The 16,823-nt window shown below is 54.1% G+C and overlaps 1 protein-coding gene across 2 annotated transcripts; it reads left to right on the forward strand.

The window, feature by feature from the left end:
- The first annotated feature begins 3,493 nt into the window (after positions 1 to 3,493).
- On the forward strand, positions 3,494 to 16,412 carry LOC101831517 (chloride channel protein ClC-Ka). Of its 2 annotated transcripts, XM_040757509.1 has the most exons (19): positions 3,494 to 3,593; positions 4,221 to 4,349; positions 4,985 to 5,113; positions 5,900 to 6,039; positions 6,316 to 6,393; positions 6,472 to 6,550; positions 6,946 to 7,071; positions 8,671 to 8,755; positions 8,851 to 8,952; positions 9,656 to 9,740; positions 9,983 to 10,156; positions 10,897 to 10,966; positions 11,100 to 11,210; positions 11,540 to 11,753; positions 13,078 to 13,211; positions 13,891 to 13,979; positions 14,113 to 14,196; positions 15,724 to 15,810; positions 16,104 to 16,412. In XM_040757509.1, the coding sequence occupies exons 1-19, from the start codon at positions 3,494 to 3,496 to the stop codon at positions 16,149 to 16,151; spliced, it is 2,064 nt and encodes a 687-aa protein (XP_040613443.1). In that variant the 3' UTR covers positions 16,152 to 16,412. The 2 variants fall into 2 exon arrangements, with proteins under 2 accessions (XP_040613443.1, XP_040613445.1); XM_040757511.1 differs by lacking the exon at positions 15,724 to 15,810.
- The last annotated feature ends 411 nt before the right edge of the window (positions 16,413 to 16,823 follow it).

The raw sequence follows: 16,823 nt of genomic DNA on the forward strand, positions 1-16,823 counted from the left end.
CAGTGTGTTAATTGTTTACTGGACACAATTTCTCCTGTGCATTGGTATATTGGATGACTCCCCCCAGCAATGCGTTATTCTGGCAAGACAATAATCAGTCAGTACCCTTACTCTCTCAACCAGGTCTTCGTATAAACTTAGAGGTCTACCCCCACGTGGTTGTCTTCCTTGGCAAACAGTTGGTCAGTGTTGGTGTCCAGACAAAGAGACCTCAACAGAGGCATTCACAGATGCCCAAAGAACTATGGCATGTCTAAGGTTGTTGAGCCGTAGCTCTCAGAGAGATAGAAAACAAGGGTGTCCTGGATTCTCTCTGCCAAGATAACCTCTCATTAACTTAAAAAATCTTTTTTTAAAGATTTATTTATTATGTAATGTTTCACCTGCATGTATGCATGCTTACACGCCAGAAGTGAGCACCAGATCTCATTATAGATGGCTGTGAGCCACCATGTGGTTGCTGGGAATTGAACTCAGGACCTCTGGAGGAGCAGCCCTGAGCCATCTCTCCAGTCCCGCTCATTAACTTTAAAAATGTCTATTCTTTGCTTGCCAGTCTGTTAACTAAAGACCTTGTCTCAAAGCCTATCTCACTGTACCCCCTGTCCTCTGGTCAGTTTCACTTCTGAAACCTTGGACCCTTATGCTGCCGTGACAATGGCTCTGCCTTTATTGCTTAGCTTAGGAATGTGCTTCTGACCAATGAAAAAGCTAACTTTGTAACTCTTATCTTTTGATTCAAGCCTTTGGGGGAAGAGAGATTTGGAGACAGGAGACTAGAGAGGTAGTAGCTGGTGGGAGAAACTGGTAGAAATTAGCAGAAATGGCCAGGTGTTGGTGGCGCACGCCTTTAATCCCAGCACTCGGGAGGCAGAGGCAGGCGGATCTCTGTGAGTTTGAGACCAGCCTGGTCTACAAGAGCTAGTTCCAGGACAGCCTCCAAAGCCACAGAGAAACCCTGCCTCGATAAACCAAAAAAAGAAAGAAAGAAAGAAAGAAAGAAAGAAAGAAAGAAAGAAAGAAAGAAAGAAAGAAAGAAAGAAAGAAGAAATAGTGATGCTCTGTGTGTTAAATTGACAAAGAGTCAATTACCGTGGTTACTTTTTGTCATCTTGATACAAAGTAGGGTTATTTGTGAGCTGCCAGGTGGGTGCTGGGAATTGAACCCCGGTTCTTTGTAAGAGCAGTCAGTGCTCTTAATCATTGAGCCATCTCTCCACCCCCCCCATTGCTTTTTTTTTTGTTTGTTTAGGGAGACAGGGTTTCTCTGTATTGTTTTGGAGGCTGTCCTGGAACACACTTTGTAGACCAGGCTGGCTTGGAACTCACAGAGACCCGCTTGCCTCTGCCTCCAGAGTTCTGGGATTAAAGGCGATTGCCACCAACGCCCAGCCCCCAATCCCTGTTGAGTAGTTTTGTCACAGCAATAAAAAACAACTAAGCCACTGGACACGCAGCACGCGCTTGCACCCCAGCTGCTAAGGAGGCTGAGGATTATTTCAGTCCAGGAGTTTGAATTCAGCCTGGGTAGAAGAGACAATCAGAAGAGGGGGATGGTGCCGGGTGTTACGACTTTAATCCCAGCACTTGGGAGGCAGAGGCAGGTGGAGAAATAATTCTGTCTCAAAAAACTAAAAAGAAGAAGATGATGAAGGAGGAGGAGGAGGAGGAAAAGGAGGAGGAGGAGACAGAGTAAAATCCCCAGCCCACACTAGGTTAGGATCCAGCCACGTCTGCGCCTGCTTGGGCTCCTCAGTGGCAGGTGTGTCCCTTTCTCCTTCTTTCTGCTCATTGGTTCCAGAAGTTGAACCTTTTGGACCTCGAGGAGCCTCCATTTAAGTCAACCACTTTCCAAGGCTCCTCCCATACTCCATGCTCAGCAAAGCTCCTGGGCCTGTCCTCGGGGTCCCCTGCGGGGGCTCATCCTCCTTCACTTCACTATCTGTGTGACACAGGATGCATAAGGCCTCACCAGCTCCTGAGTTCTCTCATTAACCCCAAAATAAAATAAGTAAGGACGTTTTAGCTTACTCTAACAACAACTTCTTCTTCTTCTTCTTCTTCTTCTTCTTCTTCTTCTTCTTCTTCTTCTTCTTCTTCTTCTTCTTCTTCTTCTTCTTCTTCTTCTTCTTTTGAGATGGCCTCTTGCTATATTGCTCAAATTGATCTGCAACTCTGGGTTCCAAGTAGGTGACATTACAGGTGCATGTCAATGTGTCATGTGGCTTCTGTGATCTTGAATAGGAAGCCCCACAGTTCTGTAATGCCATTTCCTTATAACAGGGTAACTGGCCATCTCCCCAGGTTTTGGAAGCTCTGAGTTGTTTTGGGAAGGGCCCAGCTCCTAGGAAGGGAGCATCAATGAAGACTCCCCTCCCCTGTGCCCCCTCCCCTCCCCTGTGCCCCCTCCCTCCCCTGTGCCCCCTCCCCTCCCCTGCGCCCCCTCCCCTTCCCATACCCCCTCCTCTCCCCTGCACCCCCACACCTTCACCTGCACCCCCACACCTTCACCTGCACCCCCACACCGTCCACTCTACTTTGCCTCTCTCTGCCATGCCCAGGAGACAGCAGACCCTGAAGCTCAGCACGAGCAGAGGGGCCCCTCCCTCACTGCCCTGTGGGCTCATCAGCTCTAGGAATGTCCCCAGGGTCCAGCCGTACAGATGGGTGCCCTCTGTCCGGCTCTCACAGGTGGGATACCCTGTACCCCTTCCTCACCTCTCAGAAGCTGTGTCCTTCCTGCTCTGTTGACTGGGGTAGTTCTGGTTGGTTTGTCTGGAATATTCTTAGTGGTCACGGTAAACTCGATCCTGGGAGGGGGAGGGGAGGGTGTTGATTGGCGGAATGCACACCTGCCCAGGTGCACAGGCTCCTGCAAACAAAGAGGCTGTGTTAGAGGAGGCCAGTCAGGAACTCCGCAGGGTGGATCGAGAGGTAAGGAGCTGAGGGTGCCCAGGAAGGCATGGACTTGAACTTGGGTGGGCCCTGCCAGGATCAGGACAGGCAGGAGGGGGGCGCAGATAGGAACAGGGACAGAAGCTCATCACCCTCCAAGGATCTCTTTCTGAGTCTGGGGACTTCCTGCTGAGGAGCACAGGGCACTGAGGGATGGGGATGGGACATTAGAACCGTTCATGGGGACCAAGTGGCTGGGTCATCTCTGAACACAATGACTGCTCAGAGCAGTGGAGCAGCGTGAGTCCCAGGAGGGTGGCAGCAGGGAAGGCCAGCAAGGGAGGGTTTCTGAAAGCGTTGGGATCCCTTCCCCAACCCTTCTGGGCACGGATGGACTTGAGAAGTCCCATTCCGCACATACAGCACACAGGCACACTGGACCCTCCTGAGAACTCCACACACACCAGCCACCCACACACCCACCCAAGACCATAAGCCTCTGCCTTCAGCTCGGAAGAGAACTGGGAGAGCCTGGGCATGGGACACAGGCACACTGTGCCTGTCACCAAGCAGTTGCCCACCCGTTACCACACAACAGATGGAGGAACTGGTGGGGCTTCGTGAAGGCTCCTCCGGGAAGCCCGTGACTCTGCAGGAGCTGTGGGGCCCGTGTCCACGCATCCGCCGAGGCATCCGAAGTGAGAGCTGGTTCTCCGTTCCCCTCCCATTCCCCTTCCCATCCCCCTTCCCCTTTCCCATGAAACCCCCTTGGGACATCACTGACCCTAGATCCAAGATCACCCTCTGAGTTTTGTCTGTGTACTTAGAACATGGCCGCCCTTATTGTTAGAGGGAGAGAAAGTGGGAACCCCAGAAAGGGGCAGAAGTCAGGCCCAGGTGCTGATGCCCACAGACAGAGAGGGTCAGCTTCTAGGCTGGGTTGACAGCCAGTAGCCAAGGGCCTACCCAAGGCCTGAAGTACAGATGGCCCATGACTCTGAGGACAACACTAGGTTCCTGCTGCCCTTCATGGTTGCTCAGACCTGACGAGGTGTCAGTAAGAGGTGTACTGTCTGCCGCCCTGACCAACCTTCTGTGAGGCTCCAGTGTGAGCTCCAGTGGAGGGAACGACCAAAGACACCCACTGTGTCCCTACTTCACCTTCTGCTCATCCTGCTCAGCCCCTTCCATGAGGCAGGGCCCCTCCTCACCACCCAGACTCCAGCTCCGGGCCCCTAGCTTGCTGCGGGCCCCTAGCTTGCTGTCCCTACCCAGAGCCTGAGCAGTGTTCAGGGAAAGATCTGTGACCCCAGCGTCCTGCCCAGGGGCCCTGGAGTGGCTGAAAGAGCGGCTGTTCCGTGTGGGTGAGGACTGGTACTTCCTGATGGCCCTCGGGGTGCTCATGGCTCTGATCAGCTATGCCATGAACTTCGCTATCGGGCGTGTGGTCAGAGGTAAGGCCTCCCCCAGCACGCATACCCCCCCCAGGGCAATAGGAATCCTACATCAGGCTTGGGATGCCAGCTGGACAGCCAGGGCAGTGGGGCGGGGCTGGGCTATGGGTAGCCAGGCCTGGAGTTTGTGCTGTTCTCGTATCTCACCAGCTGTGTGACCCTGGCAAGGTTCTTCTCCTTCTCTGGGCCTCAGTTACCTCACCCACACAATGGGGGGAAGAGCCTGAATGCCCCTAGGAGCCATTACTCGGGGCCACTGTCCTCATCTGTCTCCCCTCCTCCGTGCTGGCTGCTGGGGGGGTGCTCACTTCCCCTGGACACTCAGCTGACGCAGTGAGGCTCCACACTGCCTCACCAAGTCCTCGCTAGGCCCCCTCTGGTCTTTCAGGGACCCAGGGCTGGGGAGGATTGGGGAGCGTACCATCACTGGCTACTGGACAGAGGGGAAACTAAGGCTCCGTCAAGTTGCTTAGCTAAAGTCCCACAAGTAGGAGGCTGGAAAATTGAGATATGGTCCTAGGTCTCCTCTCACTGGGTGGCACGGGCCCTCTCTGGGTCTGTGAGAGGGCACTGTAGTGTCTGTCCCCAGGGCTGTAGAGGCTCAGGGTGGCCCCCTGACATCTGGGCATCTCCAGCACACAAGTGGCTGTACAGGGAGGTTGGGGACGGTCACCTGCTCCGATATCTCTCCTGGACTGTGTACCCTGTGGCCCTCCTGTCCTTCTCGTCCGGCTTCTCACAGAGCATCACGCCCTTCTCTGGAGGTGAGTCGCTGTCACCTGGTCTCTGGCCAGCCTGCCTTGTCCTTCAGTCCCACGAGTCCAAATCTTTCCATATTCTGTGAGGATTCTGAGGAGGGAGGGCAGGGGACAGTGACACGTTGTCGTTAGTGCTGGGAAAGCAGCCTTGGAAGAGACAGGCTGCTTACCCAAAGTCATACAGGGAGGGGAACAGCAGGGGACCCAGATCATCAGTGGGTTGACTTGACTTCCCTGGGCTCCTCTGGGATAGAAAACTAATGTTGGTGGTTTGTCGCCTGCAGGAGCATAGCCCATGATGTCAGGGCTGGGCTGATGGAACCAGCCAGCTCCCCGGCCCTAGAACAGCTTCCAGCTTCAGCCCAGGGGGATCTCCCAGGTGTAGCTGGTGACAGCCTGACAATCCTGGGTCCCCTCCCTGCTGCTGTAGCCTTCAAGGCCCACTCAGACCTTCAGCCATTTCTCTTGACAGCTGAGGTCACTCTTCCCACTCGCAGGGTGTGTGAGGTCCCGAGGACAGTGTCAGAGGGCTGTGTGCATTGTGGCACTCTTTAGTCTGTGCCGGGCATGGAGGCAGTCACTTGGAATAGCAGTTCTTGGGAAGCAAAGGCAGGAGGATGTCTGCCAGTTCTAGGTTATCCCGGGTCACACAGCCAGACCTTGTTGAGAGAGAGAGAGCCATGACACCTGGAATGTACCTGATGCCTCTGATCTTGTAGGCAGAGTTGGGCTCGGTTAGTGCTTGGATGTGTGTGGGGGTGGGGAGAATACCTTGTCTTTCCTTTGCCCCAGGGTCTGGACTCCCAGAGCTGAAGACCATGTTGTCCGGTGTCGTCCTGGAGGACTACCTAGACATCAAGAACTTTGGGGCCAAGGTGGTGGGCCTCTCCTGCACCCTGGCAACAGGCAGTACCATATTCTTAGGCAAAGTGGTAAGGACAAGAGAGCCCACCTGCCTTCCTCCTTGTTCCTCCACACCTCTGGAAGTACAGCTCAGTCCCCAAGTGTGACAAGATGTATCTTGGGATAGCCCTGGGGTTTGGGGTTCACTTAAGACAAGGAGGTGAATGAAGATCTGCATCCTCTCTGGGCCAGGCTTGTGGCTCCCATTCCCTGGGGCTTTAAGGAGGAAGAGGAGGGACGGGGGAGGGAGGACCCAGCTTCCGGATCCTTTGCACCAATGCTTTGTCCCCCACCCCCACCCCCAGGGCCCCTTCGTGCACCTGAGTGTAATGATTTCTGCTTACCTGGGCCGTGTACGGACCAAGACCATGGGGGAATCTCAGGTGAGGGGTACAAGAAAGAGCCCCTTTGACCTGAAGGGGAAGGGAGCTGGTCTGAACCCAGAGTTCTGTTTTCCCCAGAATAAGGCCAAGGAAATTGAAATGCTAGCAGCTGCAGCTGCCGTGGGGGTAGCGACAGTCTTCGCGGCCCCCTTCAGCGGTGAGAGCTCCGGACACCTCCTCCACCTTGTAGCTTCCCCTGGCCCTGAACTCCCGGGCTTGCCCAGCCCCCATCCCAGTCCCAGCAAGTCACCCCAGGGTAGTTGGGGTGGGGTGTCCAGGCCTGTAGACTGCCTTTGAACTCATGTGGTTTTAAAGCCTCGCCCCACTGGGTGGCCCTGGCCAGTGAGGTCACCGCTCTGAGCCTGGTTTCTTGGGCCTCACAGGTGGGGATGGGGATATAAGGGTGTTCTCGGCTTGAGCCAAGGACAAAGGCAACAGGGGCCTTCAGCTGTCCAGGCAGCAAGACAGCAGGTCTGAGAGGGTCAGGGAGAATGTGACCCCCAAATCCTGCAGCTAGGGGAAGAGGGGTCTTTCTGTGCCGTGTGTCCCCAGGTGTCCTGTTCAGCATCGAGGTCATGTCCTCGCACTTCTCCGTCTGGAATTACTGGAGGGGCTTCTTCGCCGCCACCTGCGGGGCCTTCATGTTCCGCCTTCTGGCCGTCTTCAACAGTGAGCAGGGTGAGCCCCATGTGGGGACCTGGTCTCTGCCCTCCCTTTTCTTCGACCCCTCACCCCGTCATCCTCTCCTTCATCCCCCTCTCCATTCACCCCTCCCTTCTTTCCTTCCTCTCTCTTTTTCCTCCTTTTCCACCACCTTGGGCTCTGGAGCATCTGTCTGTAAAGTCTAGCTCTGGGTCTGAATGCTTACTAGTACTAAGAAAACTCAAGAATGTGGGGGAGGGGGAGCATTGCACACCCATATGTGTATGAATCAATCTGTTTATGGCTTTGAGTGACACTGGAGGGATGTTCTCTCAGTCTGTCTGCACCTAAGTCACCACAGTGTCACAGAGAAGGTTAAACAAAAACCAGAAAACACATGTATTCAGACAGTCCTTCTGGGGTCAGGACTTCCAAGGGAGTCAGTCTTCAGGCCCAGCGTGGAATTTTCCTACAAGAATCTTCATTGCTATGATTCCCTCTTTTGTATCTATTCCTCAGTCTTGAGGGACCTAGGGGTGCTGAGCCATCTGTGTCTGACCTTGTGTGTAGATTCCCTCAAGATCGGCTGAAGCCCCCCCCAAAAAAAAGATCGGCTGAAGCCCAAAAAAAAAAAAAAAGATCGGCTGAAGCATATAGGCTAAGCGCAGAGCCCCATCCCGATGCCTGTGAGCCGCGTACACTCAGCTGTCGAGGCTGGAGGATCCTAAAAAGCTCCTCTTGGTCGAGGCAGTGTGACAGGGTCAGGCACCTCCAGGTTCTCCAAGATTGCTTTGAGAGGGACACTAAAGTGACTCCCTTTGACCCTGACGTTTCAGCTCCCCTGTGACCTAACAAACTGTTTCTCCCAAATTGATGATGAATCCTGCTAGACCCTGGTTGTCTTGGTCACCAAACTGTTACCAGAGCACCCAGTCATAACGTGTGCCACCTCAGGAGAAAATGACATGATAGATACAGAATGGAAAAACGAATTTGCTTATATTTTTGGTCAAAACTAGAGAAAGGCCACAACTCAGGAAGAAGCCGAGACAAGCATGAGGGCACACGCATGTGTGAAAGGCATTCTGACGAGCCAAGAGTTCCTGTCCCCAGTCAGAGTTGGGTTTTCTTGGGACTCTTCCTTTTTCTTTCTTTCTTTCTTTCTTTCTTTCTTTCTTTCTTTCTTTCTTTCTTTCTTTCTTTCTTTCTTTCTTTCTTTCTTTCTTTCTTTCTTTCTTTTTCCATAACAGGGTTTCTCTGTGTATCCCTGGCTGTCCTTGAACTTGCTCTGTAGACCAGGTTGGCCTTGAATTCAGAGATCTTTCTGCCTCTGCCTCCCGAGTGTTGGGATTAAAGGCATGCATCACTACTGCCCAGCCCTTCTTGGGGAATCTTAGTTGCTGGACCTTCCTCCTTGACGGACTGAAGGGCACCAGCAGTGCAGGTTGGGAGAAAGGCTCTAAGGGCGGAAAGACCTATGGCTGCCTGAATGGTAAACTCAGGTTGTCAGACTTACAAAGCCAGAGACACTTGATTTCGGGGGCACAGTGCTATATCCCTTGTAAGAATTATTCTGGGAGACTCTTTGGGTGGGAATGAGTGTGACCTCAGACTCCCCACTCCCACCCTCCCCAGAGACCATCACCTCCATCTACAAGACCCGCTTCCGAGTGGACGTACCCTTTGACCTGCCTGAAATCTTCTTTTTTGTGGCCCTGGGGTAAGTGGGGGTCTCAGGCCCTGACAGCCCAGTGGGATTCCTCCAGGCATGAACTGGGACAGTTCTGGATTCGACCTCAATGCCGCTTCCTCCAGGGCCATCTGTGGTGTCCTGAGCTGTGCCTACCTATTCTGTCAGAGGAATTTTCTCCGCTTCATCAAGACCAATCGGTACACCTCCAAACTGCTGGCTACCAGGTGGGCGAAGGCCTGCGGGAGCGCCACTCCCAACCCGCCACAGAAAGCCCCACCCCTACTTGAGTTAGTGTCTCCCCATATGCTCCTTTAATAGTTTCTATGGCGGCTCCGGGCATTGGTGGCGCACGCCTTTAATCCCAGCACTCGGGAAGCAGAGGCAGGCGGATCTCTGTGAGTTCGAGACCAGCCTGGACTACCAAGCGAGTTCCAGGACAGCCTCCAAAGCCACAGAGAAACCCTGTCTCAAAAAAACAAAAAACAAAAAATAGTTTCTATCGACACCTCACCCACAGGGTCCCGTTTCCCCACCAGTACCCGCCCCACCAAGTCGCTGCTTCCTGGAAACCAACCCCATCGTGGAAGCCCTCGCATTAGTCATTGTCTCCCCTCCTCCCTGAGCCTCCTGTCCCCTGGTCTTAGAGTCCTCTTCCTCTCTCCTGACCTAGCAAGGCCAGTCACCACGCTGGCCTGGCTGGTCTGTCATCACTGTTCCAAGTCCTCAGTCCGCCTTCCTCCCTGTCACACTGCTTCTCCTGGGCGCCTCCGCCTGTCTCTTCTCCCGAGGGGTTTGTCGGTTTCTCTGCACCGCCCTCCTACATAGTTCTTTCCTCATCGTGGGGCTGTCTCTGGTAAGGGGTGCTGTGGTGTCCCCATGTTGTGGGGGAAGGAGAGGAGGCAAACTGGAGCTCCCTTTCTCCCACAGCAAGCCCTTGTACGCAGCTCTGGCTGCCCTGATCCTGGCCTCCGTCACCTATCCACCTGGTGTGGGCCGCTTCATGGCTTCCCGGGTAAGGGGCGCTGAGCTAGGGGGTGGGTGAGCCCATTTGGTGTCTCCTCTGTGTACATCATCTCGCTCATTCCCCCAAAACTGCCTAAGGAAGCTTCCTGTGGGTCACTTTCCAGATGACCACATTGTAGCTCAGTGATGGCAGGGCCGTCCTCAGGGTCCTCAGCTGGGAAGGAGTGGGTGGGGCTCAGGTGGGTGGTGGGACAGATGGGACATGCTGACCTACCGCTGCCTCTGCTCCAGCTGTCCATGGCGGAACATTTGCACTCCCTGTTTGACAACAACTCGTGGGCACTGATGACCCGGAACTCATCCCCGCCCTGGCCTGCTGAGCCTGACCCCCAGAACCTGTGGTTTGAATGGTACCACCCACGGTTCACCATCTTTGGCACTCTGGCCTTCTTCCTGATCATGAAGGTGGGTCCCTTCTGTATGCAGATCTGGAGTAAGATGGGGCCATCTCCGCGACGGGACCCTGGAGCACTGTCCGCTTCCAACCAGGTCTCTGATCTGAGTCTCACTCACTGTGCTCCTACACAAGCCACACGGGCTTCCCCAGGCTCAGATCCCTTTTGCATTTTTAACTCAGTTTCTCTGTCTTTACCATGAAGCAGGGGCTGAGGCGATGGCTCAGTTAATAAAGTGCTGGCCTTAAAAGCATGAGGCCTTGAGACCCACCCTCGGCACCCACGTAAAAAGGTGGGCTGGCGGCACGCTTATAATTCCAGCACTGGAGAGGCGGGCTCCGGAGGATTGCTGGGGCTCACCGATCTGTCTGTGTAGGCCGACGGATAAACTCCAGGCCAATGAGACAAAGGAGGTGAACCGCTTTCTGAGCATGAAGCCTGAGCTTGTCCTCTGACCTCCACAAAGATGCACACATGCAAACTCGCACACACGTTTAAAAACAAAAAGTCAACGGGGTAGTTACTCTCTGTACCCAAAGGGCAGGCTAAGGGTGAGAAGAGTGAATGACTTAGTATGTGCCGAACACACAGTGGGCACTTTACTAGGGCCTGGTTACGTCCCCTGTTTGATGTCTGTAACTCCAGACAGTGCTTCAGGCCCAATATGGGCATTGTTTTCTCTGGGAACTTTCCACTTCATTCCTCCCGTTGCCCGTAACCTCTGCCCTCGGGTCCCTTCTCCCGGCACAGTTCTGGATGCTGATCCTGGCCACAACAATCCCCATGCCTGCTGGGTACTTCATGCCCATCTTCATCATCGGTGAGTCTGAATTCCACCAGATCCAGGGGCGTGGGGCGGAACCGTGGTTCCCGTACACCATCTCTCTCCCAGGGTGGAACTAAGAGTGGGGGTCAGGTCAGTCTGACCCCCCTTCACTCTGAGTCTGTGGCAGGAGCTGTCATCGGGCGCCTCTTGGGAGAGGCCCTGTCCGTCGCTTTCCCAGAGGGCATTGTGGCTGGAGGCGAGGTCAATCCCATCATGCCTGGGGGCTATGCTCTGGCAGGTGAGTGGACAGCAAGTGGGAGGGCCTCAGGGGCTAGAATATGGCTGAAGGGGCTGACGTTCGTCTATGGTGTGAACTGTACAATGTGCCGTCCAATCCCGAGCCCCATCGTCCTCTGAAAGAGCTTCCTTAGCTCCGTCTGTCTCCCCCACTCAGCTCCCTCTGTAATCCTCTCCCTTGCCATGCCCGAGCATTTCCAGCCGTTTCCAGTACGTGCCCTCTGGATATTGCTGACATGAGCCACGGTCACACTGAGCCCACCCTGCCCTCTGGGTGAGCCTGACTGCTGGCCCGAGTCACCCACCGTGACCGTGGCTCTCTCCCTGCAGGAGCTGCTGCCTTCTCCGGGGCGGTGACTCACACCATCTCCACAGCGCTGTTGGCCTTTGAGCTGACCGGGCAGATCGTTCACGCACTGCCTGTGCTGATGGCGGTGCTGGCGGCCAATGTCATCTCCCAAAACTGTCAGCCCTCTTTCTATGATGGCACCATCATGGCCAAGAAACTGCCATACCTGCCGTGGATTCGTGGCCGCAAGACTGGGTGAGCCTGGGGCTGGCTAATGGCGTGTCCCGGGTGGTCTGGGAGTTAGGGAACCCCACAAATCGATGCAGTTGTCCTCAGGCCACCCTCTGGCCATCAACCTCCCCTGAGCCTCATGTGTTTGGAAGGAAACTGGCTTCAATCATATGTCTGCCTTGCTTCAGGTCACATGGAGGTTGAGGCCTCTCTCCTCCCTCTCTTGCTCAGTTCTCCGAGTTGGGTGGTCAGGAGCTGGGATGCAGATGGGGTCTGAGGTCCTTCCTCCACCAGATTGCACCCAGTGGTTTCAGTTCCAGAAGCTGTGGGGCTCAGAGGCTCAGGATTCTCCGTGTTCTGGGTCCAGCTCCAAGTTCCTGCAAGCTGCTGTCCTGCTCCAAACCTGTCACCTCAGCTGTTGTTTTGGGCATTACTTTTCTCATGTTCTCAAAAACTAAAATTCTCGATGGGCAGTGGTGGTGGCACACGTCTTTCATCCCAACACGAGGGAGGCAGAGGCAGGAGGATCTCTGTGAGTTCATGGCCAGCCTGGTCTGCAGAGTGAGTTCCTGGACAGCCAGGGAAATTACACAGAGAAACCCTGTCTTGAGAAGAGAAAAACAAACAAACAAACAAACAAAACAAACAAAACAAAAAAACTCTAGAATTCTCTCAGGTGTGAAAAACAAACAACCCCCCCCAAAAAATTCCCTAAGGCGGAATTCTGCTAGGTGATACAGCCCCCGTGAAGCTAGTGCTGGGAGCTGAGGGTACAGAAAATGCCCACTAGTGAGTCGGTCTCTGTGTTCCTTCCCATTGCAGGGTCCTGAGTGTCTCTCATTCCAGGATCCCTCAGTCCCGCCCATCTTTCTGCCTCATCTTGCCCTCAGAAACCAAAAGTATTTGTTACTTTCCTCCTTGGTACAATAAAACCCCTGACAAAATCAGCTTCAGGAAGGGAGGGTTTATTCCAGCTCACAGTTTGAGGGTGCACAGTCCATCATGACGAGGAAGGCGTGGCAGCGGGAGCGTGAGGCAGCGGGTCACACGACATCCACATCAGGGAGCAGAGAGAGATGGGCGCTGGTGCTTTCTTTTGTACTAAGTTCAGGACCAGCCGTAGCTCAGGGGATGGCTCTGCCCACCCCTGGGGGGGGGTGGATCTTCTTCTTACCTCAGTTGACACAGTCTAGAAACTCTTTTTCTGAGGCCTCGTGATTCTAGGTCTCGTTAAGGTGAAACTAAACATTAACTACCGCGCGTGGGTCCTTCCCAGCAAGTTCCCTGCCTCTTCCTGAGGTCTAGCAACGCCGTGCAGGGCCTGACAGGTGCCTCCCTCTGCCCACAGCTCCTACCCCGTGACTGTGGAGCACTTCATGAACTGTACCCTCACCACGCTGGCCAAGGACATGCCCCTGGAGGAGGTGATCAAGGCTGTGACCTCCACAGATGCGACCCAGTTCCCCTTGGTGGAGACCAGAGGTACTCAGCTGGGGTCCAGAGTGGCTGCCTGGGAGAATGGGTGGGGATTCCCTCTGGGAGTCAGGGAAGCAAGGGTAAGCAGAGAGTTGGATTTGCTGTGTGACCTGGGAAAAGTCACTTAGCTTCTCTGTGCTTTGGTTCATTCATGGATGAAATGGATATAATAACCATGCTGCCTTCCAGGTTTGTGTCATGTTTAGAGATGAGTGGGCTCTTGTAAAGCAGCCTAGGGATGACTCTTGGGATTCTAGTCAAAGATGATGCAGCCATCCACAGCTGCCCAATCTCCGTGTCTAAGACTGAATTTCTGTAGGCAGGGCAGTTACCCCACTGTGCCTCTCAACCTTCCTCATCTGTAAACTGGGTGACCGTGTCCTCTGAGAGAAGAGCACCCAGCATGAGGCTGAGGAGAGAGTCCGCTGGTTAAGAGCATCGCTGTTCTTGCAGGACCCGGCCGTGATTCCCAGCACTCTATGAGCGGTTTACATCTGTTCTTCACTCTAGTTCCAGGGACTCCGGCTCCCCCTTCTGGCCTCTGTGGGGCAAAACACTCGTACACATAAAGTAAAATATAAATAAGTCTTTAAAACAAGCACCCAGCATATTCATGACACATAGTAGGTTCTCAGACAACGTGGCTTCTGTGTCCATAACACGTCTTTCCCTCTGCTTTTCCTAGAGTCTCAGATCCTCGTGGGCAGTGTGGAAAGGACTCACTTGGTGCAAGCCCTCCAGACCGAGTCAGCGTCCTGGGCTCCAGGCCAACAGGTGGGTCCCCCTGCCAGGCGTGGGACAGGGTGGAGGTGTGAGCAGGGCTATGCAGGGGAGAGAAGTTTAAAGAGCAAGAGCCCGGGAACGGTAGGCTGTCACCGGTCTCCATTTATCTTCCCCCAATTCCCAGCGCTGTCTCCAGGATGTCTTGGCTGGTGGCTGCCCCACACAGCCAGTGACCCTGCAGCTGTCCCCAGAGACCTCCCTGCATGAGGTAAGGGAGAGTTAGAAAAAGTGGGTGGAGAAGGAGGACCTGATGGGGGAATGCAGGCTCCACCTCCTCCTTCTGAGCAGTGTCTCACGCCACACACACAACACACACATGCACACACGCACGCATGTGAATACACACGTATGCATGCACCCACATACATATACACTCACGCACACACACGCACGCACACAAACCATACTCTCACATGCATGTATGAACACACACATGTGCACACACATACCATGCTCGAGCATGCACACACACGTGCACACTTCTCACCTGCAGATGTTCACAGCAGCCCCAGCCTGTGAGACCCTTCCCACCAGGGTTGTTGGGGCGATGCAGAGGAGACAGGATAGAGAGAGCGCTTGGGAAACACATGCTTCTGGGTAGAAACACAGTGTTAGAAGCATCCTATGGGGGCTGGAGAGATGGCTCAGAGGTTAAGAGCACTGGCTGCTCTTCCAGAGGTCCTGAGTTCAATTCCCAGCAACCACATGGTTGCTCACAACCATCTATAATGGGATCTGGTACCCTGTCTGGCCTGCAGGCATATATGCAAGGAGAATGCTGTATACATAATAAATAAATCTTAAAAAAAGAAGCATCCCATGGAGCTGGGCAGATGACTCTCCAGCTTTAGGAACACTGGCTACTTTTCCAGAGGACAAAGTTTCAATTCCCAACAACCGCAGGACAGCTCACAACTGTCTGCAACTCCAGTCCTAGAGGATTCAACACCCTTTTCTGGCCTCTAGGGGCACTGCATGCATGTAGTACACAGGTGTACACATGGGCAAATACCCATACACCAAAAAAATCATTAAAAAAAAAGCTGGGCCGGGCGTTGGTGGTGCACGCCTTTAATCCCAGCACTCGGGAGGCAGAGGCAGGTGGATCTCTGTGAGTTCCAAACCAGCCTGGTCTACGAAAGCTAGTTCTAGGACAGCCTCCAAAGCCACAGAGAAACCCTGTCTCGAAAAACAAAAAACAAAACAAAAAAAACAAAAAACAACAAAAAAAAGCTGGGCGTGGTGGCAAATGTCTTTAGTCCCAGCACTTGGGAGGCAGGCAGGAGGGTCTCTGTGAGTTTGAGATCAGCCTGGTTTAAATAGCAAGTTCCAGACTGCCAGGACTATATAGAGAGACCCTTTCTGAAAAAACATAACAACAAAAATTGTTTAAAAATTTAAGCATTACACGGGATCCGAATTTGAGGAACTTCGCCTTCATCCTGTGTGACAGCCTCTCAGAGCAGGCACTTGCGTGGGGGTGGTGACAGAAGCAGCCTAGGGACCTGGCTGTGGCCCCAAGTTTTCTGCCAGGACATTATACCCTAGAGCTCAGTATTCCAGACCAAAGGATTCCTGCTACCTGAGGCCTTACTTCTCACATGGAGTCTGGCTACCACCTAGTGGTCAGACAAGATATTGCAGGCTGGATTCTTCCACTCACCTGGCACAGAGAAGGGTGTGTGGGCAAGGGGTGTTCCCTGACTCCACCATTTCCTGTCACCCGCCGCTCCAGACACACAACCTCTTTGAGCTGCTGACCCTTCAGACGCTGTTCGTGACGTCACGGGGCAGAGCTGTGGGCTCTGTGTCCTGGGTAGAGGTACTAGGGTCTTGAGGGTGGGCAAGCAGGGGGGGATCCAACATTCTCCCTTTCAAATATTGGGAGCTACAAAGAACTCTGGTGTACCCCTCTCCTTGAACTAGAGTTGCCACTGAGCCTGGGGATCAGTTACCAGCCTGGCACTCTCTGGGGTCAGTGTCCCTTATGCCATAGGGTAGCGGTCAGCTAGATACGTACAGACTGGACCATTGGGGGTACTCTCGATGGAGGCCAGAGCTGTCTCCACCCCCTCTAACACTCTCTCCTCCTCCACTCCCTTTTCTCTGCTGTAGCTGAAGAAAGCAATTTCCACCCTGATCAACCCACCACCCCCCAAGTGAGTCAGCCCGGGGTTGGAACAAGGACCGGGCTGCTGGGCTCCAGCACAGACTCCACCCCTCTTCCCTCCCTACCCCACCCCTCCAACCCAGCTCAACCCCTCAGTGCGGCGGGCAGCTCTACCCAGCCTGAACTGGGCTCCACACTATACAGCTCACCCTGAGGGGACAAAGGAAGGGGGGAAAATCGCCCTGGTGGATGTGCCTTCTGAAATGCTGTGTTCCCAACTGGTAGCTCCTGAGAAAAATAAAGAGATGCCCAGAGCCACTGCTCACCCCTGTTCTCCCTCGAGAGTTCACATTTGGACCCTTGGGTTCTCCTGTTGGCCTCGGTTAAGCTCTTGGGGCATCTGGTGCTCACACGAGCCTCACAGGCCGGGCCTGGGGCTCTGCAGCCTCCACACCTTAGTGGGAGAGGAGGGAAGTGAGGGTCCCTACCAGGTCTTACGATACTTGGCCTCAGGTATAACAGGACCTTGGGAGTGAGGTTCTGCCTTCCAGACCCAGTCTCCCTGACCGTGGTTCAGCTGGTCAAGTGGGGTTTCTGGGGACAAGATGTCCTGGACCTCCTCTTTGAGGCCTCTCAGCTGCAGTGTGTTGGAGGTAGGAGTCCCCACTAAACCCCTCAGACCCTCATCCAGGGATCAGCAACATGCCTTCCCTGGGACACCAGGG

This window comes from Mesocricetus auratus, unplaced genomic scaffold (assembly GCF_017639785.1).
Source record: "Mesocricetus auratus isolate SY011 unplaced genomic scaffold, BCM_Maur_2.0 Super-Scaffold_100014, whole genome shotgun sequence".
NCBI classification, from domain to species: domain Eukaryota; kingdom Metazoa; phylum Chordata; class Mammalia; order Rodentia; family Cricetidae; genus Mesocricetus; species Mesocricetus auratus.